At 50.5% G+C, this 25770-nt stretch overlaps 1 protein-coding gene across 2 annotated transcripts; it reads left to right on the top strand.

The window, feature by feature from the left end:
* On the top strand, nucleotides 1-24857 carry AXIN2 (axin 2). 2 transcript variants are annotated; one of them, XM_062591787.1, is made up of 11 exons: nucleotides 1-75; nucleotides 1183-2088; nucleotides 8096-8236; nucleotides 13264-13366; nucleotides 15349-15489; nucleotides 15701-16200; nucleotides 16383-16562; nucleotides 16847-17077; nucleotides 17936-18031; nucleotides 19283-19450; nucleotides 23075-24857. In XM_062591787.1, exons 2-11 carry the CDS (start codon nucleotides 1265-1267, stop codon nucleotides 23199-23201), a joined length of 2511 nt encoding a protein of 836 aa, XP_062447771.1. In that variant the 5' UTR covers nucleotides 1-75; nucleotides 1183-1264; the 3' UTR covers nucleotides 23202-24857. The 2 variants fall into 2 exon arrangements, with proteins under 2 accessions (XP_062447771.1, XP_062447770.1); XM_062591786.1 differs by having other exon boundaries at nucleotides 16380-16562.
* Nucleotides 24858-25770: the final 913 nt, after the last annotated feature.

Here is a 25770-nt window from a genome sequence, read left to right as displayed (position 1 = left end):
AGCGGTGCCAGCCTGCGCGCTGCCGGCGGCGGGGAGCGGCGGGGCCGCGGGCGCGCAGCGAGCTCCGGCTCCGCGGTGAGTGGCAACTTCGAGGGCAGCGGGCCGCGCTCCCGGTGGGGATTTTGATTTTTTTTTTCTCTATTTTTTCTTCTCTTTTTTGTAATTTTTTTTTCGCGTGTCGGGGCGCGGGCTGCGCGGGGCCCGGCGCCCTCCGCGGGCGCGGGCGGCCCGCCGCGGCCGGGGGTCAGTTGTTGCACGGGAGTCGCCGGAGCCAAGTCGCTCCGGACTTTTTTCTCCCCCTTCCTCTCTCCCAGATCCATCTCCGACCTCTCTTCTCTCAGCCCGTCGCCATTTCTGGAGCAGGTTTATTATTATTATTATTATTATTATTTATTTTTGTGTTTCCCCTGGAATTCGGAAGGATTAGCGCGGGGCTCGGTGCCGCGCGGATCTTGCCCTCCTCCCTTCCGCTCCCTTTTTAATTATTATTATAATAATATATATTTTTGAGCTGGGTTTTGATGCCTCCGCGGAGGAGGCGGGCGCAGGGGGGCCCGGCCCGGGATGCCCTCCGCGGCCAGGTACAGCGCGGCCCCGGCTGCGCTGCGCGCCGCGGAGCACTGCGCGGCCCCGGGGCGGCGGGGGCCGCGCCAAAGCCCCCCCTCTCCCCCCCCCGGGCTGCGCGGCGCCCTCGCTTTTGGCGGTTTTGGCCCCCAAAAGGCGGCGGGCGCTGCCCCGCCGCGGGCGCGGGGGGCCCGGCCGCGACCTGCGGGCGCTGCCCGCGCAGCGGCCGCGCAGCCGGCGCGGGGTGGGGGGGGGGGGGGGGCGCGGTGCCGGCTCCGCGGGCTGCGGGGGCTCCTCGTGGCGGCTCGCGAGGGGCAGCGCGTGGGAAGCAGCCGCGCAGGCAGGGGGCGGCGGGGGGGGTGCGCGGAAAGTGCGCGGGGAGTTCGGCGGCGCGGAGCCGCCGCTCGCGAGGAGCGCCGCAGATAGAGGCGCGCTCCCCTCCTTTCTCCTCCTTTTTTCTCCCCCCCCCCCCCTTTTTTTTGACTGTGAAGAGTTGAAAAGCCTGTTTACTTTTTGCCTTTGATGTTGGGAGGATCTGGTTTTGATTAGATCAATACTCCTTTTTTCTCCCCCCTCCCTCTTTTCCCTTTTTTTTCCCTTTTCCCCCCTTTCTCCCAGAGCGGAGGCTCCCAGGGTCCCCTGCTGACTCGAGCGGCGGCGAGCAGAGGCGCGCCCGCAGCTGCCCCGGCGGCTCGCAGCCATGAGCAGCGCCGCGGTCCTCGCCCACCTCCCGGACCCCAGCAGCAGCTTCAGGGAAGACGCCCCTCGCCCGCCGGTGCCGGGGGAGGAAGGGGAGACACCATGTCCGCAGCCCTCCAGCTCGTTTCTCCTGAAAAGCCAAAGCTTCAAGGCCACGCCGGTGCCTCCTGCCCCGAGGAGGAATGAGAACGGACTCGGGGAGCCGGAGGGTAGCGCGTCTCCAGACTCCCCTCTGGCCAGATGGACCAAATCCTTGCATTCCTTGTTGGGAGATCAAGATGGTGCCTATCTTTTTCGGACCTTCCTGGAAAGGGAAAAATGTGTGGATACCTTAGACTTCTGGTTTGCCTGCAATGGCTTCAGGCAGATGGACCTTAAGGATACCAAAACTTTAAGAGTAGCCAAAGCTATATATAAAAGGTACATTGAGAACAACAGCATTGTCTCCAAGCAGCTCAAGCCTGCGACCAAGACCTACATAAGGGATAGCATCAAGAAGCAGCAGATAGATTCTATAATGTTTGACCAGGCACAGACTGAGATTCAGACTGTGATGGAGGAAAATGCTTACCAGATGTTTTTAACTTCTGATATATACCTCGAATATGTAAGGAGTGGAGGAGAGAATCCCGCTTACATCAACAGCAACGGACTGGGGAGCTTAAAAGTTGTCTGTGGCTATCTCCCAACCTTGAATGAAGAAGAGGAATGGAGCTGCGCGGACTTTAAGAACAAAATCTTGCCTTCAGTGGTTGGACTATCCAGCAAGACGTTGAGGGTTACAGCAAATGTCAGAGCCACGGAAGCAATAGAGAGTGGGTACAGGTAAGGGAACTGGCGGAAACTGTGCTTGGTTTTAACTTGGAGGGCTTTGGGACTGTTTTGGAAAGGCTGGTTGAGTGGCATGCTGTTAAACTAGGAAGCTAGCAGCAGATGCAAGGAAGTCTAAGGTGGTTTCGACATAGCTAACCTGGACCCTTCCCTGAGCCTTGAAACAATGTGGCATTTGGGGGTGTTGGCTGCTTTTTTCCTCCTCTGTACAGAGGAAAACAAGATTCTGTGCTCTTAAGCTCTATTGGCCCTTTCAGTTCTCTTGTACATCAAAAACTTCATAGCAACTGTGTCCTCCGGACATACGTTAATTATTGGTTCAACTTTCAAAGCTATTAACTACAGTAGTAGAGTGGATCGTACAGGCGTATGAATAATGTAACCTACCAGTTCACCAACTTCACCATCAACTAGCGTTTAAATAAGTTGGTTATGTGGGAAGCAATTGTGTGGTCACGGAACAGGAAATGTATGCACTTATTGCATTAAATTATGCGACTTGCACAAAATCTGCTTGTATTTTGACTGTGTTTATGTAATACACAACCTCGCTCATCACAGTCACTACGGGTATCATGTCAAAGCCGTTTAGGATGGCTTTGAGCCAATGTGTACAGGAGCATGCTTAAAATGAAGTGCTTAAGGCAATACAGGCGTTACAGGTATAAAGTAATGGTCAATCTTTGGTGTTCTCCTGGTGGCCATGTACTCAAAGTTAAGCTTACTGAGATGTGCTTCTGTGTCCGAAGCCAGGCTGAGTGTGCAGTGTTTGCTCTGTGATAGTGGAGCCAGAGTTTGCGTTTTGGTCTTGGCTGGGGAGATCTGTGTTCCTGCACCCTTCCCTTTTGTTGCGGAGGTTGATGGAAAGGTGGGATGAGGATGAAGAAAGTAAGAGCCCTCTCGATATGAAAGGGGGATGGGGAAAGAGTCTGATGAGCGAATGATGAGTTGTATAATCCTCTGAAAATGTATTCTTTCCTCTCCCCACCCTTGCCATAAATGTGGATTGTTGGATCAGGGTTGAGAGGAGAGGGCTCTACTGGCAGTTGTATGCTCTTGTCTGCCAGAAGAGGAGTTTGGTTTTTGGTATGGTAAGTGTTTGACATCTAGTTTACAAGAATTTTGAGAGCATGTCTGTGATTCATGGACATCAAAGGGTATCAGACTCCTCTCTAGGTTGCACCCTGTCTCTCGGAGGAGGGTTTGCTGGAGTGCATCTCTTCTTTCCTGCCCTGCGGAGAGGTTCCAGCTGTGCAGGGCTTCCCAGTGGCAAGCAGTGGTGGTAGGGACCGAGGGACTAATCCTCCCCCTGTTTACATAAAATTGGGAGTGCTCTTCTTAACTGCAAGGGTATTTATTGCTGTGAGTCTTAGTGGGATGAGCTTGGTCTGTTCCTTCTGCTTTGTGAGTGGTGGGGGAAAGCGGTGAGCGTGGGTGCAGGGGACAGGACAAGGGGCCGGTTTCATCCTAGCTCCACTGTGGCCTCTGGTGCTCTCCCACTGGGGGAGTCTGCAGGACGGAGGTGCTAATTGGCAGCTGGTTTGTGGCGGACTTGGGTTTTGTGATCCTCATCTCGTGCATGAATGTTGTTACTGTCTCTGCATCTGCTGTTCTCCAGAACCTGACTTGAACTGCTGCCCTTCACTTGCTTTCCAGGAGGGGAATGTTTGATGCTTTTATCTTTTAGTCTTTGTTGGTATTCAGTGCTGGAAGGGCTTGGCTGTAATGTTCTACCAGTGCTTCAGGCCCTTCTAAAAACCCACATGCTCCTTGTCCATAAGAGCTCCCACAGAACTGTGGCTGCTTGCCTGATTAGTGTTCTCTTTTTGTTGTTCGTTTTTTTTCCCCTTTCTCTCTCTCTCTCCCTCTCTTTCCCCCCCCCCCTTTTTTTTTTTTTTTTGTCTGGGGATTAATGCAGCTTGTTCCTCTACCCTCCCAGGACATTAGGTGGTGCATTTTGCTTTGATCACCTTCTCTTGAATTTCCAGGAGCTTTTGCACTGAGATCTCTTGGCCCCATGGAGAGAAAAAGAGAAGGAAGTCAAGTTGAGAGTCTTCTCAGCCTTTCCCTGAGCTATCCATTTTTGAAGCCACTTGTGCGTGCATGTGTTAGAAGCTGATGAGCATATGGCTGGGTTCTCTCATCACTGAGCATTTAGGATTGCGTTTAGGATTGGAGCTGAAGCTTGACACAAAGTCTTTCCTGGTGAATGGCCAAACCACACCTCCATCCTAGTATGTTTGATGGAGTTTTTTTGGAGAATTTTTGCCCTTACTCAGTGCTTTATGTTTTTGAAGCACTGTGCAGGCTGTTTGCATTTGCTTCACTAGGTTGCAATTTGATTATAATAGCAAAAGTTGGGAGCACTGGGCTGAGTGCACCTGATCTGGGAAGCTGAGCAATCTCAGGCCAGCCCAGTGTTTGGATGGGAGACCACCTGGAAATCCCAGGACATGGAGTCACGGCCAGAAGCTTGGCAAACTGGAGACCACAGAAACCATACAAGTTGAAAGACTTCGTTTGGCCCCAGCACCAGTAATGGACAGGAACAGTCAAATGAAAATAGTGTTTGAGCCTAGCTGAAAAAAAGGCATATGCATACAAATTGGTAGTTATATATTTGAAGTCCTAATGCAAGAAATATTTTGAATTTCAGCTTCTCCCTTGTCCTTCCAAGCTACTCCCCTCCCTGTATGGTGCAGTGTGGTAAAACTGGCCGCCCCAAACTGCTGAGTGCGTTGGACCTGGCCTCATTGTCCTGGAATCCCAACTATTATTTATATGCAGTTCTAAATTTATCATGCACAAGTTTGTGTACACAGAGCCGCGCTCCTTCCTTTGCAGTGCCGCCGCAGAGTATGTTTTTGTTCAATCCAAGGTGGACTCATCTGCCTCCCATTAAGTCCTCTGTTCTAACATCAGTGGGACTGGCCTTGCTTTGAGAGGGCTGGGGCTTGCAGATGGCCTTCTGCCGGCTCCAAGTGCTTCCTGGCCTTTGAAACAACCCGCTGATGGAGCTCGTTTTGTGTCAAGTTATTGGAACCAAGTTTGGCTTCAATTATCAAAGTAAATGATGCCATTGTAAAGCTATGCTTGAAGCAGTGTTCTACAATTAGAGCATGGAAGCGGTGATTAACATAGTTCTGTTAAAATACACTTTTTCTTCAGGTTTGTGCATGTGTCTTTTTCTTTATTTTGGTCATTAAACTAGTGATTGCCCAGTGATGTTTGTCCCAAGAAAATATTTAATGAGATTCGGTTTTTGCCTCAAAATGCTCCTTGCAGATTTTCTTTCCCCTTTGTATAGATCTGTGGTTTGAACTGCCAGAGAGCTTTTATTTCAAAGAAGTGGAGTTTGACAATAAAATAAATAAAAGCTCTGGCATTGCAGTGCTATAATAGGGGGTACAAACAAGAGCCCCCTGAAATTTTCATGGCATTATAATACCTCTGATATGCCCATTGCCTAACATAGCATGTAGGGAGCTACATGCTGTGTGTCATCGCATCAAGATAAGAATAGGCTGAGAAACATCAGACATTCTCCTTGAAGCTCCAGAGCAACTGCTACCTGACAGCTGAAAACACTTTGCATATTGAGTTTGAAGATTTTCTCTGTGTGTGTGTGCGTGTGCGTGTGTTTGTGTGCCTGTGTGCAGGAGCTGTGGCAGCAGACCACCTCTTTCCGCTGGAATTTAAAACCCTTGCAGGCAACTTGATGCATCTGGGTACAATTATTGGAGTAAGGTGGTCAGATTAGAACATGGTGAAGCAGCCCCCAACACATTTCTTAAAATATGTGAGGACTTGTGGGTGGTGTTGTCTTGAAGATGAGGTCGGGGGCTTATTTTAAAAATATATAAACATTTTCTCGCTCAGTGAAGTTTTAGAGAGTAAGGCAGTGCTGCAGCCCGGTATCTGACAGGGCAGATGAGTGAGTTCTGGCCACTTTCTCTGATGACGTAGGGTGGAAGGCTGGATCTGGACACACCTCTCCCTCCAGCCTTGGAGGGACCTGCTGCCTCCGCCCCCGCCTGCCCAGCGGTCCCTGCTGCTGCCACCACCCCACCGAAGAGCAGGCCTGCCTGCCAGGACAGGCAAAACCCCCCACCCCGGTCCCCTGGGAGCAGGGCGGTGCTGCTGGAGCATCCTGCACCAAGGGGACCTGCACCAAGCAGCACCTCCTGGTCTTGGGCTTTGCTCTTGAGGCCTGAGGCAGTTTCAGATGAAATGACTGGAGGAGCTGCCTCCCTTCCCCAGTCTGCCCCAAATCCAACCAAAACCGGAGAAGTGCCGCTTGGACCTTGCATCCCTCTGATTAAGATTAGAAGAGTGCATGTTCTTTGGGGGGAGGAGGGGGGACACTTTTTTTTTTTCTCCTAGCAGGATAACTTAGCTTTCACCCACATGTGGAATTAATTTATCTTCTAAAGATTTAACTTCTTTCCTGTGGCATTCTTGGCTATCCTTTTCTTTTTCTTTTTTTTCTTTTTTTCTTTTTTTTTTTTCATCAATCTCTATTTTTTAACCTCTTGATCTTCCCGGCCGAAGCGCCTCGGCCTGCCTTGGGACAGCCCCTCGTCTGAGCTGCGCCGAAATACCCGCTCCGGCCCGGCTGCTTTTGCATTCGGCCTCTCCCGCCGGAGAGGCCCATCTTCTCCTCCAGTGCTTCCCCTTCCTTTTCTTTTTCTTTTTTCTATTTTTTTTCTTTTTTCCCCCCACTTAAGCCCTTGTAAAGACCAGTGTTTTTTCCCCTTGCGGGCAGAAGGGGGACGTGCGCTGCGGCGGGGCAGCCGGCGCGGTCCCCCGGCCCCCGGCTTGGGGGGAAGCAGCCCTAATTATTGGAGGAATCGGCAGCTCTTATCAGATGACGGAAGAGGCCGTTGGCTTTGATATACAAACCGGGAGGCTTAAGTAGCCCCCGGCTTCCCCTCGCCTGGGAACCAAACCTGCCCCTTCTGCGTAATCCCCTTATCACGCCCCCGAGATTTGTGTATTGGTTCTGGCTGTGATTTCCCGCGGCCTCGGAGGGGCCGGGGACGCCCGCGGTCCCCTCTCCCTGCCTGCTGACCCCTGCCATGTTGCCCCCCCCCCAGCTTTCGGGGTTGCCCTGGGGATTTTTCCTGCATCCGCTCTTGGGTTCGCTTCCCCAGGGGAAGTCGAGGCCGGCGGTGCTGGGAGCCCGTGTGCCCCTTGATGCCCCTTCTGCCATCGCCCCCTCGCAGTGCCACCCGCAGCACGTCACGCTGCTCCTGCCTTCGCATCCCCCGTCCTCCCTTCCCCCATCCTAACTCGAAAGCTAAAAAAAAAAAAGAAAAAGAAAAGAAAAAAACCACAGGTGGAACAGCTAGTAGGCTCTCCTGAAAAGCAGACCTCTTGAGTTTTGGTAAAACTAGAAAAATGGCACCCACCTTTGGGAAGCCAAGCCTGAAACAGCCGATTTAAGCTTTGCCAGTGCTCACTCGCACGCTTGGTGGTCCTACTCCAGTAGTTTCAGGCAGTTCTCTTGTTTCAGGCAATACAGATACAGTAACTTTTATTTTTTTTTTCCCAAGGGAGCCCTAGCTCCTGTCTTCAGAGTAGACTTAAGCATTTATTAGCTGGTGCCTTGATGGCTCTCAGTGGGACTTGAGCTATGAACTTCTTGATCCTGTACCTGCTGATATCAACAGTAAAGCTCCTGCTGGCCTCAAGCTTAAAGGACCAAGTTTTCAAAGGTATCAAAGCACCTGGAGGTGGTTTCTGGGATTTTCTGGAGCATGCGTCCAAAGTCAAAAGCACTGTCTTTCAAGTTGGACTTAGGGAGCTTTTAGACAGAATATGGTCTGGTCACCACAAGCTTCTTGTGGGCTCCTGGATTTTGGCAATGGATGGAGGCTTTTGCAGGGTCTGAGCAGCCAGTTCATGTTTCTCCTAAGGAAAGTGCTACCATTAAACCTGTATGCTTTTTCTCTAGCTCAAGAATGACTGATAACTAGATTGCTGTTTTGCTTATCCCCAGGTCCTTCAAGAGGAATGATCCTGTTAACCCGTACCATGTGAACTCTGGCTATGTTTTCGCCCCAGCAACTAGTGCAAATGATAGTGAAATATCTAGCGATGCCCTGACTGATGATTCCATGTCGATGACGGACAGCAGTGTGTAAGTATTGGGTGTTCGCCTAGTCCTTTCGAAATGTGCCATCTGCAAATTAACTGGGCTGATGAATGGTGGAGTGATGGCTCCTGGGTTGTCACTCTACTTCTGCTCTCCTCTCACTAGTGGTCTGCTGAAAATGAGGTGTGAACCTGAACTGAGAGGTGTATCATGGTCTTTGAGGACTGCTGGTAGCCTTGCTGTTCATGGAGATGTGGGGTGGAATAAGGTGGTGAATCCCTCTGTTGCCATCTGAGCTAACATGTTTTCCCCTGTGCTGATAGCGATGCCTGACTGTCCCAAGGAGTGCATCTCTCTGTGCCTTTTGTCTTAAGGCCAGGCTTCCTTAGCTATTTATCGGTCATCAAAGAGGAGGAGATTACTTCCTGTAGGAAGTGCTTTCTGTAATTAAGGTTCATCATTAATGTCAGAATGTACATTGAAAGGGCTAGTGACCTGGAGAAGCAAATAGCTGCTCATCTCATGTGGCTGGGGCCGTCTTCAAAGGATTGTTTGAGTGGCACTGTGCGGAGCAGGTCCAAGTGTTTTCAGAGCCTAGGGATGAGGGATGGTTTTGTGGCTTTGTCTAGGACTTGCAGGATCTGCTTTTTCCTCCTGACTCTGCTGAAGAGTGTGCAAGTTTGGATAAGCCGTTTGACCGTTCTTCCTCGGTTTCCTTACCTCTAGCAGGAGAGAACCAGTACTTTTATGTCTGGGTATTGAAGGGATAGTAGGACTCACTTTGTACTCTTAAGGATCATTTTCTTCAGCTGAATAGAAGGCAGATGTTTCTGTTTCCATGTCATGATCTTCACTTGGAATATGAGTCCTCCAGAAAAGCCAACCTGTCTGTTAGACAGCATGCTGTATCCAAGATCTCAGTCTCACAAGTGAAACTTCTTTGGAGTCTCTGCCAGCTGTGTGTAGTGATTACTGTACACTCTCCAAAAGATTTGTGTTCTGGATTTTTATAGTCAACGCTGCTGCATGATGATGCACAATGGAAAACAGGATTTTAAGAAAAAATCCTTGATACATTAACAAAAGCTTTTTTTTTTTTTTTTTTTTTTTTTATACACATGTGTGTTTTGAACTGATATTACAGAAAGAAAAAATAGTTTGTTGTCCCACCAGATTCCCTTATTGAACAATATTGGCATTAAATAAAAGAGCTGAATCATAGGGTGACTTCTTTATTTCTCCTTACTGGCTCTGGTTGTATGTGATCATGTGTCAACAGAGCATTCATTGGGTTAGTCATTTCTGGACCAGTGTAGGGTCACTTGGGATTCACAGGGCTAGGATTATACCCTCTCTTCACAGCAATGCCAATTGTAGGCCTTATACAGATGAGAGCACTGAGTGAGAAATAAAGTGCATGGTGGATGAAAGGCTTAACTGAATCGCTTTCAGCCTATTGTTAGTCTAGGGGAGCTTAGAGGGGATAAGAGGGTAGCAGGCCGCTTTGAAATTTGCTTGAACAAGTGAATAGGAGCTCCCCATAAAGCAGCGCATGAAAGGAGCCTGCCTGTTTTTTCCTGCCGGAACAATAGCCCGTGCGGGCTGCGCGGGTTTGGGGAAGCTTGGCTGATTAAACCGCCGGGAGCCGCGGGCCGGCGCGGCGCGGAGGGGGCGCGGGGGGCTGCCGCGGCACGCAGCGGGGTCGCGCCTCGCGGCCGCGGCGGCGCAGCGGTTCCTGCGGCAGGACGAGCCGGTTGCTCCCCCTCCGGCCCCCCGCGCGCACGGCTCCGGGCTGCCCGCGAGCCGGGCCGCTCCGGGCTCGATGTGTTTTGAAAGCGGGAGAGGTGAATTGGCACTTCTCGAGGGCTCGGCTAAAGTTAAGGCTGATGTAAAACTTCCTTCACAGAAACGAGGAGCCGGTGCCAAGATTGCAGTGAAACGTTTGGGATTAGCATCCTTTTGGGGAACCTGACTCTGCCGGTCTCTGAAGGCCCTGGAAACGCGCTGGGGCACGGGCCCTCGCCGCTTCCGCAGACCGGGCCGGGGTGCGCTTCTGCCTGCAAATCCTCACCACTCTTTTAACAGGACCCATTTTTTCCCCCCCTCTTTCTTCCGTGCAAATGCAAATCAGTTCTTTTGGCTTAAACTGGTATGAACTGAAGAGGAAAAACTCGTTCTGGAAAGTCTGTCAGACAGAGCAGTGAAGTGATTCCTTTTTTTTTTTTTTTTTTTTTAATAAACCTAAGTCTGAACTGTGCTGGAGTTATGAGAAGTCTCCAAATAGTGCACAATCTGCCCTTTTTTATTATAAATGCTAGGTTCAGTTTGTGTATATATATTTTATAATAGCCACCAAGCATCATGCAAATTTATATATCCATTTCTTGATTGGGGGGGGGGGGGAAAGAGGAAAGGGGCTTTTTTTTATTATTTGCTTATATCTTATTTATGGATTTACTTTGGACACAGGGGAATGCTGCTGAGCAAACTTCAAATATTACCTTATCTTACAAACCAGGCTTTTGATGTTGGCAAGATCAGAGGCTTGTTTCAGAGCCGTTGCCAAATGAAGATGGGAGTGAATGCATATGCGCATGAGTCTGATATTTCAAAGCAGCAGTAAAACTACATTCAGGTTAGGTCAGGCACATCTGAGTCAAAAGGCTAAGATAATTGGCTCAGCTTAAATGGCAGCTGACTGGAGAGAAGACTTCAAACTCGTGTTTCCCCCCAGAAACAGATTGGCTTAGCACCAGCCTGGTTAGCTGAAATGTTTATAATTAAACTCTACTATTTAGTGCCTAAACTCTGAAGCTCTTCAGCCCACAGCTTTTAGTAGCCAAGAAAGTGAGCGCCAGCGTTTGCCGCGGGAGAAAGGGGAGAGGTTGGGCTGAAGCACCCAACCCGCTCCTCCGCCGCGGCCCTGGGCCCGGCGCTGGAGGCGCTGGCCGGCCTCGACCGTTTTATTCCAAATGTGCTTTCTCTTAGCCTATTTTAGCATTTTTTTTTTCTTTTTTTTTTTAATTTCCTCCCTAATATCTCCTCCTTGTTGTGCGGCACTTGGCGGGAAACCCCAGCCCCGTCCGTCTGTCCCGCCGCTTTTCACCCCTTCCCGCTGCTTGCAGCCTGGCGTCGACCCGTTTCCCTCGTTCTGCAGCGATTTAGAGAGCGGGCAGCAAACTGGCTGTCACGTTCCCTCCTCGCTCTCTAGACCGACTTTCCCAAGCTGCTCCGTAACCTTCCCATCACTGGGAAATGGCTTCTTGTTTCCCTTTCTCCTTTTTTGTTTAATTCTGCAAACTTTGTTACTAGCTGTAAAAGCCGACCGACAAGGCAGGGTCGTGAGAGACGCGGTTTGATGGAGGACGGGCAGAAGCAGGTCCGCTTCTCGCTGTCGGGCGCTGGTGCCTCGGGCTCCCCTTCCCGGGGACGGGCCGCGGGGGCTCTTGGTCTGCAGTCGCTCTTGCCGCCGTCCCCAGACCTCCAGCTACCTCCGATCGCCGAATTCCGCGTGTTGCGCGGGACGGGAGCGCCGGCGGCCGGGCGCCGCGGCCCGCGGGGACGTGCGGGGTGGTCGTCCACCCGCATAGCGCCGGTGGCCCAGCGCGGGCTCGGGGTCCCACGGCGGGATGCGCGCAGAGTGGCCTCGAGCACTTTTTCTGTAGTCCTGGGTTTTCACCTTGGACTTTGGGCTTTGCAACTCGGTTTGGCTTATTAAAGCAATTGCTCTTTAATGGCAGCTGAAAGCTAGGCCAGGATCTTCACCGGGGCCCGAGGCAGGACTTGGAGCGCCCAGCGGAGGCGTCTGCCCTTCGGCCTCGAGAGGAAGGACCATGCACCTCCTGGGGGTCATTTTCTTGCGGGTTGTCTCCAACTGCACATCCGAAAGTTGGGCACGCGTGCGTCCACGTGGCCACAGGACGTGCCATGTCGGCATGCTGTGGGATATTGTCCTCTCTGGCACTAGCCCTGGGTGAGCAGTCAGCCTTTGCTGGCGTCCTCCTGCCCGGAAAGGATGGGAGCTGCTTTCTCCACTCGGGAGATGAGTAAGATGTGGGGGCAGACACATAAAAGGGACTAGACCGGAGATCAAGGTTATTCAGCCAGTTATTCAGACAAGGAGTGGAATTAGACATTCAGGATTTCCGGGCATGCTCTTCTGGTTGTCCCCACTGTCTGTAGAAGGCCCTTTAATCCTAGTGAAGCTAATTTTTTGGCCTGGCTGGATGAAAACAGGCCATGTTGCCTCAAGCGAGCGGCGCCGTGTGCTTTTCCTCACCTGTGCTCCGTACCTGGTTTGTTCTCCTGGCTTCCTTGCGAGGAGCTGATGTGGCCGAGGGGAGAAACGTCATACCCAGGAGGGCATGGCCCGGGTTTTCTCGCCCCTCGCAGCAGCCTGCCTGTGCTTGCCAGTCTTGGGCAGGAGAAACCTCTCAGCCCTTGAGCAGTGCTAGCGTGTAGCCATCCGTCTTCAGCCTCTTCCTTCTTGTGTCCACACTGCTGGCACCCCAGGCAGTGTTTTAGAAGAAAGTTGCTGCCATAAAGAGCTTCATTCAGCAGTTACGAGCACAAGTGTGCAGGGCTGATGCTGAAACCTCGCCTTGGAAGGTCCTTTCTGCAAGACACTTCAGAAGTCTGGAACAGGTTGCCCAGAGAGGTTGTGGAGCCTCCTTCTCTGGAGATACTCAAAACCTGCCTGGACACAATCCTGTCTAACATATTCTAGGTGACCCTGCTCGAGCAGGAGTTTGGACTAGATGATCTCCAGAGGTCCCTTCCAACCTCAACCATTCTGTGATTCTGTGATTTTGTGATTCTGTAATTGAGGCTAATGGGACCTTCTGGGTGTCTTCCCATGGTGGCATTGCCTTCGGTTTGCTTTTCAGCCTGTACTTAGCTACTGCTCATCCATTCGTTGGTGGGCTTGTGGAGTGCTCAGGTTACTTTAGAGAAGAGGCTTGATTAGAACCTGAGGTGATTGTAAACAAACTAATGAGCTGGACTCCGCAGCGCTGTGGTTTGCGCTCAGAGAGCCCACACGTCCTGCTGACGGTGCCTCTCTCTCATGCCAGGGATGGGATCCCTCCGTACAGACTCGGGAGCAAGAAGCAGCTCCAGAGGGAAATGCATCGGAGCGTTAAGGCCAACGGTCAAGTTTCTCTACCTCATTTTCCGGTAAGTACCTGCACTAGCCAGCTGCAGGGTTGGGGTTTGGCCGTAGGGGAGGGCCTGTGCTGGGCCCTGAGGCGGTGAGAGATGTATGGGACATGCTGACCTGGGCAACCGTGCAGGTGGAAGGAAGGGAACGGGAGGAAGGTGTTTGCGGCGTTCGCCGCACCCACGAGCGCACCGCTTGCGCTTGCCTCCTTGCAAAAGCCTCCTTACGCGGAGTCAGGCTCGGCCATTCCCTGCAAGTTGGGTGCTAATCAGGGGTTTTCCGAGGCACCGGATTTGGCTTCTGGCTTGGCATTCGAGGCAGGGCTGCCCCAGTTGGCTGCCCATGGGGCGGAAGGCCGTGGCTGCCCGTGCCGGAGCCGGGTCCCCGGGAGCTGGACATCACCTCGACGTGTCTCCTGCGCCCAGAGGCGCGGGCTTTGCCGAGTGCGCCTTGCTCCAGGGCTTCGAAAGCACGCTGTTCGGAAGTTGGCAGGAAATAGGATCTGCTGGCTTCCCACAAGAGGAACGTTTGTGGGAAGTAGGTGCCTTCCAAACTTTCTGTGCCCTGCTCTGAGGGGGCCCGAGTCGTGGAGCCGCCTTGCTCGTGAAAATTAACTCGCTAATGCCGTTCCCTTGCAAACTCCCGATTCCTGCAGCAAATAAACTGTTTACACAGACAAGTATAAACTTATCTTGTCTTGAGATTAATATGCTAAAATTCCTCTTTCTGCTGTCTTAAGCAGCAAGAAATCGTAGATGATATTTCTGGTGGGGAGGGCGTTGGTTTGTGTGGTTTTTCTTTTCTTTTTTTTCCCCCCTTCTCTTCCATAAAGAAAGTTCTATAGCCTGAGCTTGTAAATTAGATTATTTTGTCCCAGGGCGTGCAAATCGACTTTCTCTGTAAGGCAGTGCTTTGATCAGGGACTGAATAGAGCCAGCTTGTGTAAGAGTGACAATTTCCAGCAGAGTGGCCTTTTTCTACCCTCACATCATTTCTGGAGCTAAGTGGTTGCCGGAGAGAGGCCCCACCTCATCTGGTGGGTAGTATGTGAAAGAGTTGGCAGTTCAGCTTTCTGCTTTCAGAAAAAAAAAAAAATAAAATAAAATAAAAAAGGGAGGGAGAGCGAAAGTAAGGGTGAGGGCGAGAGGAGTGAGGTGTGTTGGGGGGAGATGGCAGGAAGCAGGGGAGGATGCTGGTGGGTGGGTTCTTTTTCCTTCTGCTTTCTCCCCCCCCACCCCCTTTTCCCTACCATTTTTGCTGCTTTTGGCAGAAATTCTCGTTTTGCCTTTTTATATTCTGCACTTGATTTGGAGATGTTCCCTTTTTCCCTTGATAGATCTGCTCGAGGCAGCCAAGCTCAGCAGTGCACCACTGCTAGCCTGCAGCAGCTTTCTTCATTTTCTGTACAAAGAGACTGGGGGGGGGGAGATCTAGGACACTGTTGAGACAACACTACCTCAAAGGTGCCCAGTGTGTAGCCAGGAAATAAATTACCAGCACTTCTCTGATCTGCAACCGTTTGACTTCTTCTTCTTTTTTTTTCCTCCCTTTCCCTTTTTCTCCCCCATCTTATTTTTTTTAATTTCCAACTCCTTTCTGTTTATACTCACTTTATTCCTTGAGTTAAAGTCTCTCCCTCCCACCTCAGAGTTTTTTTTTTTTTTTTTTTGATGTTTGACAACAGTCTTTGAAGATTTTCTACTTCAGAGTAGCTACTGATGGGCTGGTTGTACTACAGAGAGAACAAGCGGGGTTCCTCAGAGTGCGACCAACTGCTCCTGCCGAAGGCAAACGCTAGTGGGGAGGATGTCACTCCATGAGGCCGCGGCGCTAGCTCATAAAAATCCAGAGCAGACCATGCCTGGTCGCGGTCGGCTTTTCATCCAAACATGGAGACACAACAAGTGTAGCGGGGCCAGAAACGCCGCTCCAGCTCAGCGCCGGCATCTTGCCCTGCCCGCTAAGCATGGCTTGTCCCTTTTGTCCCTGCTCTGTGTAGAGAACCCACCGTCTCCCCAAGGAGATGACCCCGGTGGAGCCGGCCACCTTCGCTGCCGAACTCATTTCCCGATTGGAAAAGCTGAAACAGGAGCAAGAAACCATGGACAGCCTGGAGGAGAGGTTGCAGCAAATCAAAGAGGTAGGAGGCTTAAGCCGCGCGGTGCCGGGGCCGGGGGGCTGCCGAGGTGGCCAAGGGCTGCTGGCAGGGACGTGTTTTCCATTCTGGAAGGCGAGGGTCTTGCCTGCAACCTCGGGATGGCTCCTGCTGCAAGGCAAGAGGGATGTTTGGGAGCCCCTGGGAGAGGTCCGGCGCTCTGGTGGGTATTCCACATTGGTGCTTCCCCCCCAAGGATGAAGAGAAGGAGGGACCGGAGCTGCCGGCCAGCGTGCAGGCCGGCCGGGAGGCGGCGAACCCCCAGCACCAGCAGCACCCGCTCTCGCTTCTGCCCGCTGGCAGCTACGAGGAGGACCCGCAGGCCATCCTGGACGAGCACCTCTCCCGCGTGTTGAAGACCCCCGGCTGCCAGTCCCCCGGCGTGGGCCGGCACAGCCCTCGCGCCCGCTCCCCTGACCGCTTGCCCGGGGGCAAGCTCCTGCCTGGCGCTCCCTCGCCGGCCGCCGGCGCCCTCCTCGGCAAGGGGTTCGTCACCAAGCAGATGACCAAGCACGTGCACCACCACTACATCCACCATCACACCGTGCCCAAGACGAAGGAGCAGATCGAGGCGGAGGCGGCGCAGCGGGCGCAGTGCTGCTGCCCGGCCGGCGGCGACTACTACTGCTATTCGAAATGCAAGAGCCACGCGAAGGGCGCGGACCCCGCTGTGCCTCCGCCGGAGCCGTTGTTCGGGTAGGTCGCAGGCGTTTCTCCGCCGGGCCCGCCCGAAGCTGCTCGTGCTTCCTCCCTCGGCGGCATTAACGGGGAGGGGAAAACCGCGGGGCGATGCGGGACTGGCGGGCGGTGGCGGTGCGAGGCGTTAACCGTGCCCGTGTGCATGCCCCCTTCTCTCTTCCCCCCCCCACCCCCAGCAGGACGGGCACGCTGGCCAAGCGCGGCGGCAGAGGAGCCGAGAGCGGGGCCCCGCCGGCGGGCGAAGGAGGGCTGCCCGGCGCCCCGGGGCTGCAGCTGCCCGCCGGCGAGGCGGACCGGGCGCAGAACGTCTGGCAGTGGATGCTGGAGAGCGAGAGACAAAATAAGCACAAGCCCCATAGGTAAATACGCAGCTGTCTACAGCAATATCGCTCCCGGTAAATATTTATATATTACATGGGCTGTCTATTTTTACAATCGCTAAAAACAAATGAGACTCTTTGCTCCTCCGGTTTAATATAAAAGCTGTTCCGCAGAACCAGAAAAACCACAAAAATGTCATGTTTTTGGCAATAAACCTCCTTTCATGTTATGACAGACTTTTGAGAGGGAGCGAGCAGAATAGGAGCTGCTATTAAAGTCATATTTTCCAGCTTTTCTAACCCGGCTTCTTCCCCTCCCCAAGCACACAAAGCACAAAGAAGTTCTACAGCTCCGACTTCGCCAAAGGGGCCCCCAGCGAGCGCCCCAGCCGCCACCACCTGTGGGGGACCAGCAGCCACCCGCGCGGGGTGCAGCCCGCCCACCCCTTCGTCCAGGACCCGGCCATGCCCCCGCTCACCCCTCCCAACACCCTCGCCCAGCTGGAGGAAGCCTGTCGCCGGCTAGCAGAAGTCTCCAAGCCTCAGAAACAACGGTAATGACAAAAAATAGAAAAAAAGAAAGAAAAAAAAAAAAGAAAAAAGAAAAAAAAAAGAGGAATGGCAGGGTGGGGATGGGGCAGCGGCTGCGGCTCCCTGTTGACGGGCCAGGCTCTGGTCGCCTCCATCCTCTGCTGGGATCGGGGTGCCGTTAGCAGCATGGGAGGTCCGCATCTGCTGCAGCGCGGGTTTCTGCGTCTGCAGCCCTGCAGGTTTCTGCAGCGACGCAGGTTTCTGCATCTGCTGCAATGTGGGTTTCTGCATCTGCAGCAACGCGGGTTTCTGCAGCAGCCTTCAGCGAGGCCGCTTGCAGGTGTAGCTTGTGCGCTTGGTCTCCCAGAGCGCGTGCTGGCGGCCTGGCAGATAACTTAGCAAGGTTTTAGCAGGCAAAGGTGAACGTGTGGATATTGTCCTGCTCTCCAGTGTAGGAAGAGGTCCGGATCAGTGATGGGACTGGACGGTAGGGATGAATGACAGCACAGCTTGGTGGAGCCCCACGGATGAACTTCCTTATTCCAACCCCACCCTACCCCGGCACAAATAGTTTGAATCCTAGACTATTACTTCCACTCTTTTGATGGCTGTAATTTGCCCACTTTTTTCCTCTGGGACTAACTCCAGCTACATACCAAGTGGAGAGTTGAACTGGTTATCTTTCATTTGGGTATGGAAGGATAAATTAGCCCACAGCATTTTTAATTCTTCCTTTGATTGTTTACAACATGTGAGAGTTGATACAAAGAGTGAACTTAATGACCCACAGGAGACTTCAATTAAGAAGATTGTATTTCAACAATTTAAAAAAAAAAAACTTTTTTTTTTCTTCCCTACTTGCCCCCTCCTCCTGACTTCAGATGTTCAACCTCAAATCAGCAGAGGGATCGAAACCACTCCACTGCTGTTCAGGGGGGAAACATCCCTTTCTGCAGTGCAAGTCTAATGATAGAAGAGTAAGTATTGCATACGCATAAAAGGATTGGGAAACATATATTATAATTGTATTTTCATTAAATGGATTGTGCTTTGAAAAGAGAGGAAATTTTTATATCTGAAGTTTAGTCTTTCAAACATTCTTCTTAAAGACAGGAACAAAACATTTTCAAATCTTGTCTCTGGTTCTTTTTAACTTGCATTCCTGTAAAGTGGACAAAGATTGGATTAGTCTAATTACAGGATGGTTCTTTTAACAAGAAATCTGCTACAGAGAGGTCTAAAATGGCCTAAATAATTAAAGTTTTCTTTCTTACCCTCTTCATCTTAAGCAATGAGTAATGTTTGAAGTCCAGACTGAGCCACCTGACTAGAGCCTTTCATTTTTAATTGGTTGACCTTAAGTCCACCAGCTGTCTTTGCTAGCAGCTTTTTTTCTGAAGCCACTCTACAAAGACTTAGAACAAATTAGGAAGACTAAATTACTGCGGACTAACACTTTGTGACCTTTTGACATGCCAAGTGTACATTGCCTCAGAAGTAGATGTAGGTTTGGCTGCATGGCATTCACTAGAGCTTTGCCATTTTGCTGCGTAATATTGTTTTAATTATTCTTGCAGAAGCGTTCCTTATTTTGAATGACAAGAGCCAGGCAATTTTATCCTCATTGCTCGCAAGTAAAAATAATGCTACCTGTGTACTTTACGTGAAGAGCTTTGCAGTGGTTTTGCTTTCTTAGTTGTTGCTAGGTGCAGGTAGTTTGGGGGCATGAGAAGGAATTAAGCTTGTCATCTCGTAGGAAGGTTTGTGCGAAGGCAGATGAAATGAGTCGTAAAATCAGCCACGTGCACCACGCTGGCTTGGCCCGCAGCGCGCCCGCCGTGCGCGTCTCCGTTCTGCCATCGCCTTGCTGCCCAGTTTTTCAGCGATTTTCCTACCCTCCGTTCTCCCAGCCGTAAAAGGGGGAGAATTTGCTCCTGCCCACGTGCACCCCGAGGCTTTGTCATGCTGGTACTGCTACCATCAAAGTGTCCCGGAGTGGTTGTCCTAGCCCAGCGTCCCACTGGGCTGAGTGCTGCACGAGCACAGAGTGACAGATTCCCTTCGAGTACGGGACTGTGACGCTCAGGTCACACCCGCGGTGTTTCTGACTAGCGTTGTACGTGGCGGAAGCGCTGTTCGATTGCGTGCTGTGAAACTGCTTGTTTTCAAATGCAAACATAGCATTTTTGTATGTGTGATTTGTTTTGTTTTTTTTTTTTTGGTTTCAGTCATAAAGAGCCAAAGAAACTCCCAGTTGTTCACACCTCTCAGTCTAGTGAGTTGGTTGTCACCTATTTTTTTTGTGGAGAAGAAATTCCCTACCGGAGGATGTTAAAGGCCCAGAGCCTGACACTTGGGCACTTTAAAGAACAGCTGAGCAAAAAGGGAAATTACAGGTACGAATCTTTGTGCTTTGTTTATTTCTTTTTCTTATGTTTTGAAATAAGACAAAAGAGTCAACAGGTATTTCTGCAGATCTACCCACAGGAATACATACACATTGCATTTTAGGGATTGGCTGTAATATTTTTATTCTAGTCCCACTCAAACCAAGAGCAACTTGGAGATGGACAAGGGGGATTAAGCTGCTCTCATGGGGTGATGAGCTTAGCTGATGGGTTGTCTCCTCTCCCCTGCTGCCTCCTCCTCTTCCTCTTCCTCCCCAGAGCATGCAGACTGGGGGACTTTGTGTTACAACTGCTGTCTGAAAAGCTGGGGTGGCCTTGTGACTGCATGGAGCGGTGGGATGAGTTACGAGGTTCAGGTCCCAAACTGGTGTCAGCGTCCATACTGGTACTGGCTTCCGACTAGTCTTTGACTAGGCCTTAAATATCTTTGTGTTTGTAAAATGGGCATAGTGATGCTTTTGTCTCAACAAGTGCCAGGTGTTTGAATAATGTTGCCATAAACGTGGTAAGTGAAAGGTTGGGATGTTTCATTTGAGTGTAGACGTAGCTGAGGTGCAGCAAGTTCACTTCTAGCTCTTCAAAAGCCTTTTCTTTTTGTTAGGGGAAAAACTCTGCCCTGCAGGGAATATTCCACCAAATGGTGTTAGGTTCCTCTTTAGAAACACCAACAAATCTTGCGTATCTGGTTTCCAGGGCCCAGCTCCCAGTTTAGCCAGTTTGCTACTTCCTTGTTGCTCCTGTTCCCGTGGCAGTACCATCTTCCTCGTTGGTTGTTTCTGCTGTGCTTCCCTGCCGGGGTTGGGCGCTGGTGGAGTTGCAGTGCATGCAAGTCGTAAAGATCTGTCTGCCATTTCTCTCTCCAGGGTTGGCGGTGGGGGGATATCCAGCTTTAAGCTTTGACTTTGCACCGACTCTGGTGCTCCTTCGGAGCCAGCAGGCATGCCTTGTAGCTGGCAGCCTCGGATTTAACCTCCAAACGACTGTTTTGCTGGTATTAATGTGACTTTCCAGCTGTTGCTCCATCACTGAGGTGTCACTAGTTTTGGCAAGTCCACCTGTGCAGAGGGGAAGAAAGTCACCTAAGGAAGCTTTCAGGCTGGGGGAGGCTGAGCCGGTGCCTACCAGCGCTGTTGCACGGTGGGGCTGGGGCTGAGACACTGCCATGCGTCGCCAGACCTGCTTTGCAGCCCGCCCAGCTGCCATCAGATGGCAGCAACCTGCAAGGACCCCCCCCCAACCTGGAGGCCCTCCAGCAGAGGGTCCTGTGCTGCTTGCACCGTTGGGCCGTTTTTTCAGCTTGTAAAGCCTTTCCCAGACCACCACGCACCTCCTCAGACTGCAGACTGAAAGTGCTGCCTGATGGCAGGCTCCTGACCCAACTGCAGACCAGTTTCCTCGGCCTCAATACGGTTTGGAAACCACCGGTCTGATGTTGCTCAGTTCCCCCCTTGCTATTTAGTACCTGTTCTCCCCCCATATCATTTTTCCCCCATTTAATTTCTAAGATGTTTTTCATGTGATGCCTGGGTGCCAGACTAGGATACTAAAACCTCTGTGGCCTGAAAGCCCCTCCAGGTGCAAGTATTTGTGCCTCGTCAGACTGTAATTACTTTAGAAAATGTTTTTAAGTGACTGACAAGGATGAAACAATGTTTTGCTTAGATCTCACCCCTTTACACCTGGGTAAAGACAATACAGAAATTTATAAAAGAAACTTGGGTATGTGCCCAGTATTTTATCTTGCGCAGACACAAGGTGAAACTAATTACACAAATGTGTGTACCTCCAGGGAATCATTTTGATCTAAGCTTTGACTTTTGGCTGGACTTTGAGTGAAACTGCGGGTGACCTTCAGGGAAGAGGGCTGCGGTGCCCGGAGTAGCGTGTGTGTTACGGGGAGGCACTAACTAGGCTGCTTTGGTCACATCTGGCATTGATTTCTTTTTAAGGCACATTTAATAAGCATGGCTTTGAAGCCTTTGCCTTTCATTTAGTGCACAAAGACATGCATAAATGCTCGACTCTCCAAATTCTTCATTGATTGGATCAGTTTGTACCGCGGGTACCTCGGGCTCTGCTCTTGCTCCTTTCCAACGCCCAAGTCACGCGTCCGGCCAGGCAGTGGGGCAGTTGCTGAGACAGTCGTGGGATTTCCCCCCACCTCCTCCCCTCCCTAAAAAAGAGGGAATTAAGCAATGATTTAATACTGATGGCGTTAACAAAACACACATATATATACATACATACACACATACACACACACACACACACACAAAAACTGGGTGGTGTCGGGTAATCGTACCATGGCAGTAGTTCAAAACAGAGCTGCAACACCAGCCTGCTCCTCTCTATTGGTGCCAGATGTCCCAAAAAAAAAGCGCGCAAAGCTTGCCACATAAAATATGTTTCAATGGAAAGCCCGTTTCTGAGCAAATAAGAGCAGAGTGACTTGTTTGAAGATGTTGTGCGGGAAGATTTTTGCTTTTGCCTCCTTATTTTTTTTTTTCCTTTTTTTTTTTCTCCCTTTTCGCTGTGAAATAAGGTTGCAATTATGTAAAAGGTCATAGCGTGTTTGCTCAAATAAAAATTTGGTGAGCGCAGCCAGCGCTTGGGCTGGCGGAGGAAGCCGCCGGGCAGAGCGGGCGCTCGCTGGCGCGGGGCGGGCGGAAGGGGCGCGAAAGCCCTTTGCAAACCGCTCGGCCCCGCCGGCGCGTTTCTCGCGGCCGGGGGGGCTCGTGGCCTCGACCTGCGGCCGTGAAGCCGGTGGGAGCTGGGCCGGTGGCTTCGCTGGGCGCAGGCTCCTGGGAACATCTTAAATGAGAGTTTTTTTCTTTTCCCTTCCCTAAGCCATTAAACAACATGTGTCAGTTCAGCTAGGAAGGGCTTTGCAAAAATAAATGCTAAACATACCTTGCCTAAATGTAGCTGCTGCATGCTCTTTGATTTTTTTTTTTTTTTAAAGCCAGCTTTTATTCTCCTCCCACCCAATAATTTTAACTTACCTGAAAAATAAATAGGTTCGAAGCCCATCCTTAGTGGATGTTTTAAAAATATGTAAGAAGAAAGTCACCACTTACTTAAAAAACCTGAAGTTCTAAGAAGACTCTGCCATGGATTTTTTTTTCTTTCTTTTTTTTTTTTTTTTAAGTTTTAGTGGTAATACTGAGGGTGTCATTTGCTCTCCTTATGCGTCCTGGTAAAAACCACAACCCCCTTTTCACCTAGCAAACAGCCGCCAGCCCCCAGGGTCCAGAACTACGGAGGGGGCGTGAGGGAGGAGTGTGGGGGGTTTTGGGTGTGTGGTTTTTTTTTTTTTTTTTTGTGGTCCCGGTGCTCGGCCGGCGGGTGTCCAGCACCAGGCGCTGCCGGCCGGAGCGCGGTTGCCCTTTGCACGTGGCCGGTCCCGTGAGCTTTAAAACGTGGGTGTTTTTTAGGTAAGCTATTTGACCAAAATCACCGTGCTTGCTGATTTTCCCTGCTGCTGAGGATACCCCGTGGCGCGGGACCGGCCGAGGAGCTGCCTCCTGGCAGAGACACCTTGCAGACGCCGTGGGCTGCAGCCTCCCCTTCGCCTTCGGATTTTAACCCATGTCTGACTTCTCCTTCCCGCAGATACTACTTCAAAAAAGCAAGCGATGAGTTTGACTGTGGCGCAGTGTTTGAAGAAATCTGGGAAGACGAAACAATCCTGCCCATGTACGAAGGAAGGATTCTTGGGAAAGTGGAAAGGATTGATTGATGGCGTCGGCGTTACTTAAGAAAATTTAAGCCAGACAAGTCTGTGGACACACAACAGTAGTGATAACAAGATAAAAAAAAAAAAAAAAAAAGAAAGAAAAACTCTGAAGGAAAGTTTTGAACCAATGAAGAAAAAAGAAAAGTGAAGTCTATGAAGACTTTGCTGAATTAGCCTTAGAGGAAAAAAATGGCATTTATTATTCATGAGTTGGATACTGAGATGATAAAAACCCTGAACTATTTATTAAATAACATGACCACTGTTGGCTATTGGAGATGCAGACCGTGTTTGAGAGACTTCCATACATAATATATGATTTCCTGGGGATCTGAAATCTATGGACTAAGAGAAACTGTGTATAGCTTACCTTAACAGTAATCCTTATTGATATTTATTGAACACTCTGTTTTCCCCTAAGTCCAGTTTTTGGATATGCTGCTTTAACAATGGAGAATAGAGAGGGGCTGGGAGGTGGGGTGACGGGAGGAAGGAGTATTTTATTTTTTTATATTGTTCCCACTAGCTAAAATTGAGCGGTTTGGCTCTGAGTGCATTCACGGTTCTTTTCGAGGGGGAGGAGGGAGGGAAGGACGGTGCGCCCAGTATTTCTCCGAGCCAAGAGAAGACTTTTCTAAAGAAATAATGATAAAAACCGAAATAAAAATACTGTCCTGCCATTCATCTAGAGACCGGTGCATTTTAATCTCTGCTGCTCTAATTTGAAATAAAGGTCTTAAGTGTTAAATACATTAGACGCAATATACCTACAGCAACTCGTCGTCCTGCCCGGGGCTTTCTGGGGCGCGAGGTGGCTGCGGCGCCGCCGCCGCGTCCCGCGCCGAGCTCGGCCGAGGCAGACCACAGCAAATCCCAGGCGCGGGGCGGCTGTAAACGAAGCCATCTCGTTCCCGTTTCCACCTTCGACACACCAAAAGGACGCGTTGCAAAAGCCAGGTTAAAAACCCGTATGTACGACACGCAGCTAGCTAAATTTTCTTTTTTTAGCCGTTCAACGTTAGCACAACTTATATTTAAATGACATTTTTAACTTTGATGGCGCATAGTTGTGGAGCACGTGGTTCTTCTTGTGTGTGTGTGTGGTTTTTTTTGTTATTATTTTTATTTTTTTTATTTTTTTTTGCCGTACCCTCACGACAGCCACGGGGGCCCGCGGGAGGCGTCAGCGAAGGCTCTTGGCGGCGCTTTGGAAAGCTGCGCGAGCACGTGCTAGGGCAGAGCAACCCTTTCCCCAGCAAGACCTTGCATTTCTACAGTTGGGTTTCGTGTTGATTAAGTTAATCTGTGCATTCTGTTTGCCATCGCTACTTTGTACAAGTCTGTATATATTGTAGAAAATGTATGGTGGAAAAAAAAATATTAATACACTATCTCTAGTGTTTTTAAAATTTAATCAGTACAGTACCTGTGCCTGCATGGTGTTACTAGGCCATGCGTCGCCCTATATTCAGGGTTCAAGCTTTCCCTTGTTTGTTTAAGGGGTTTATGTATAAATATATTTTATGCCTTTTATTACAAGTCCTGTACTCATGACTTTTGCCATGGCATTTTGTTCTACTTATACTGTAAATTATGCATTATAAAGAGTTTCATTTAAAAAAAAAATTACTTGGTACAATAATTATTGTAATTAAGAGATGTAGCCTTTATTAAAATTTTATATTTTTCAAATTAATATTGTCTGACTTTTTTTCCTTCTCTCCCCCACCATGACTTACACCGCTTCTCCCCGGGGGCTGGGGGCTCACCCTGGACGCGGCAGCCGAGCGCTGCCTTCCCCTACCAGGCGGGAGCTGGTCCTGCTCGGAGCAGCTTGCACTTAAAGCAGGGGAGCCCAAGGCTGCCGCTGTGCTTCGGTGCAGTAATAATATGGCCATTATAGCTCATGCAGGTAACTCTCAGGTGCAGGTTTAGTGTGGACTTTCTGCCCAGACCACAGCACAGCGCTTACCTGAGGGTGAAAAAGGGCTGGTAGAGCATTCTGGACTTTTACTGTAGCTGTAAAATAGGATAATAAATCCAGAATATAATTTTTCAGTGTGACCTGGTGGTCTACGTACCGGAGCTCTGCTGAAGGTGGTGGTGGAGCTTCTGTGCCATCACTGTTGGCTGTGAGGAGTCTGGGGTCATCAGACCCTCATCCAGGTGCAGCTGCGTTTGCTAGAGGCATGACTGCTTCCAGCTGCCCCACATCGCCCTTGATAGCCCACATCACCTGTTTGCTTAAAACATCAACTTTTTAAAGCCTTGGCTAGTCTGGCTGCCTTTGAGGGACATGAATTTGGGAGAGGGTTGATGCAAGCAGGTCTGGGGAGCATCTCCATGGGCCTTTCCTCTCTTTTGGACTTACTTAAGGTACAAAACCTATTTTATAGCTGAACGAGCTTAATTTGTTCCTGAGGGAAGTTGCCCATTCCAGGGCTGGATTTGTCTCCCAGCTGTTGCCCAGACCTTCCCTGTCTCCAGCAAGCAACCCTGGGAAAGCAATTGTGGAAATGCTTTTGGTCTCGCACGCTGGTAACTAAAGCCAGCCTCTTTTGCTAGACCGATG

This window comes from Rhea pennata, chromosome 19 (genome assembly GCF_028389875.1).
Source record: "Rhea pennata isolate bPtePen1 chromosome 19, bPtePen1.pri, whole genome shotgun sequence".
Taxonomy (NCBI): domain Eukaryota; kingdom Metazoa; phylum Chordata; class Aves; order Rheiformes; family Rheidae; genus Rhea; species Rhea pennata.
This window is presented reverse-complemented; position numbering and strand designations above follow the sequence as displayed.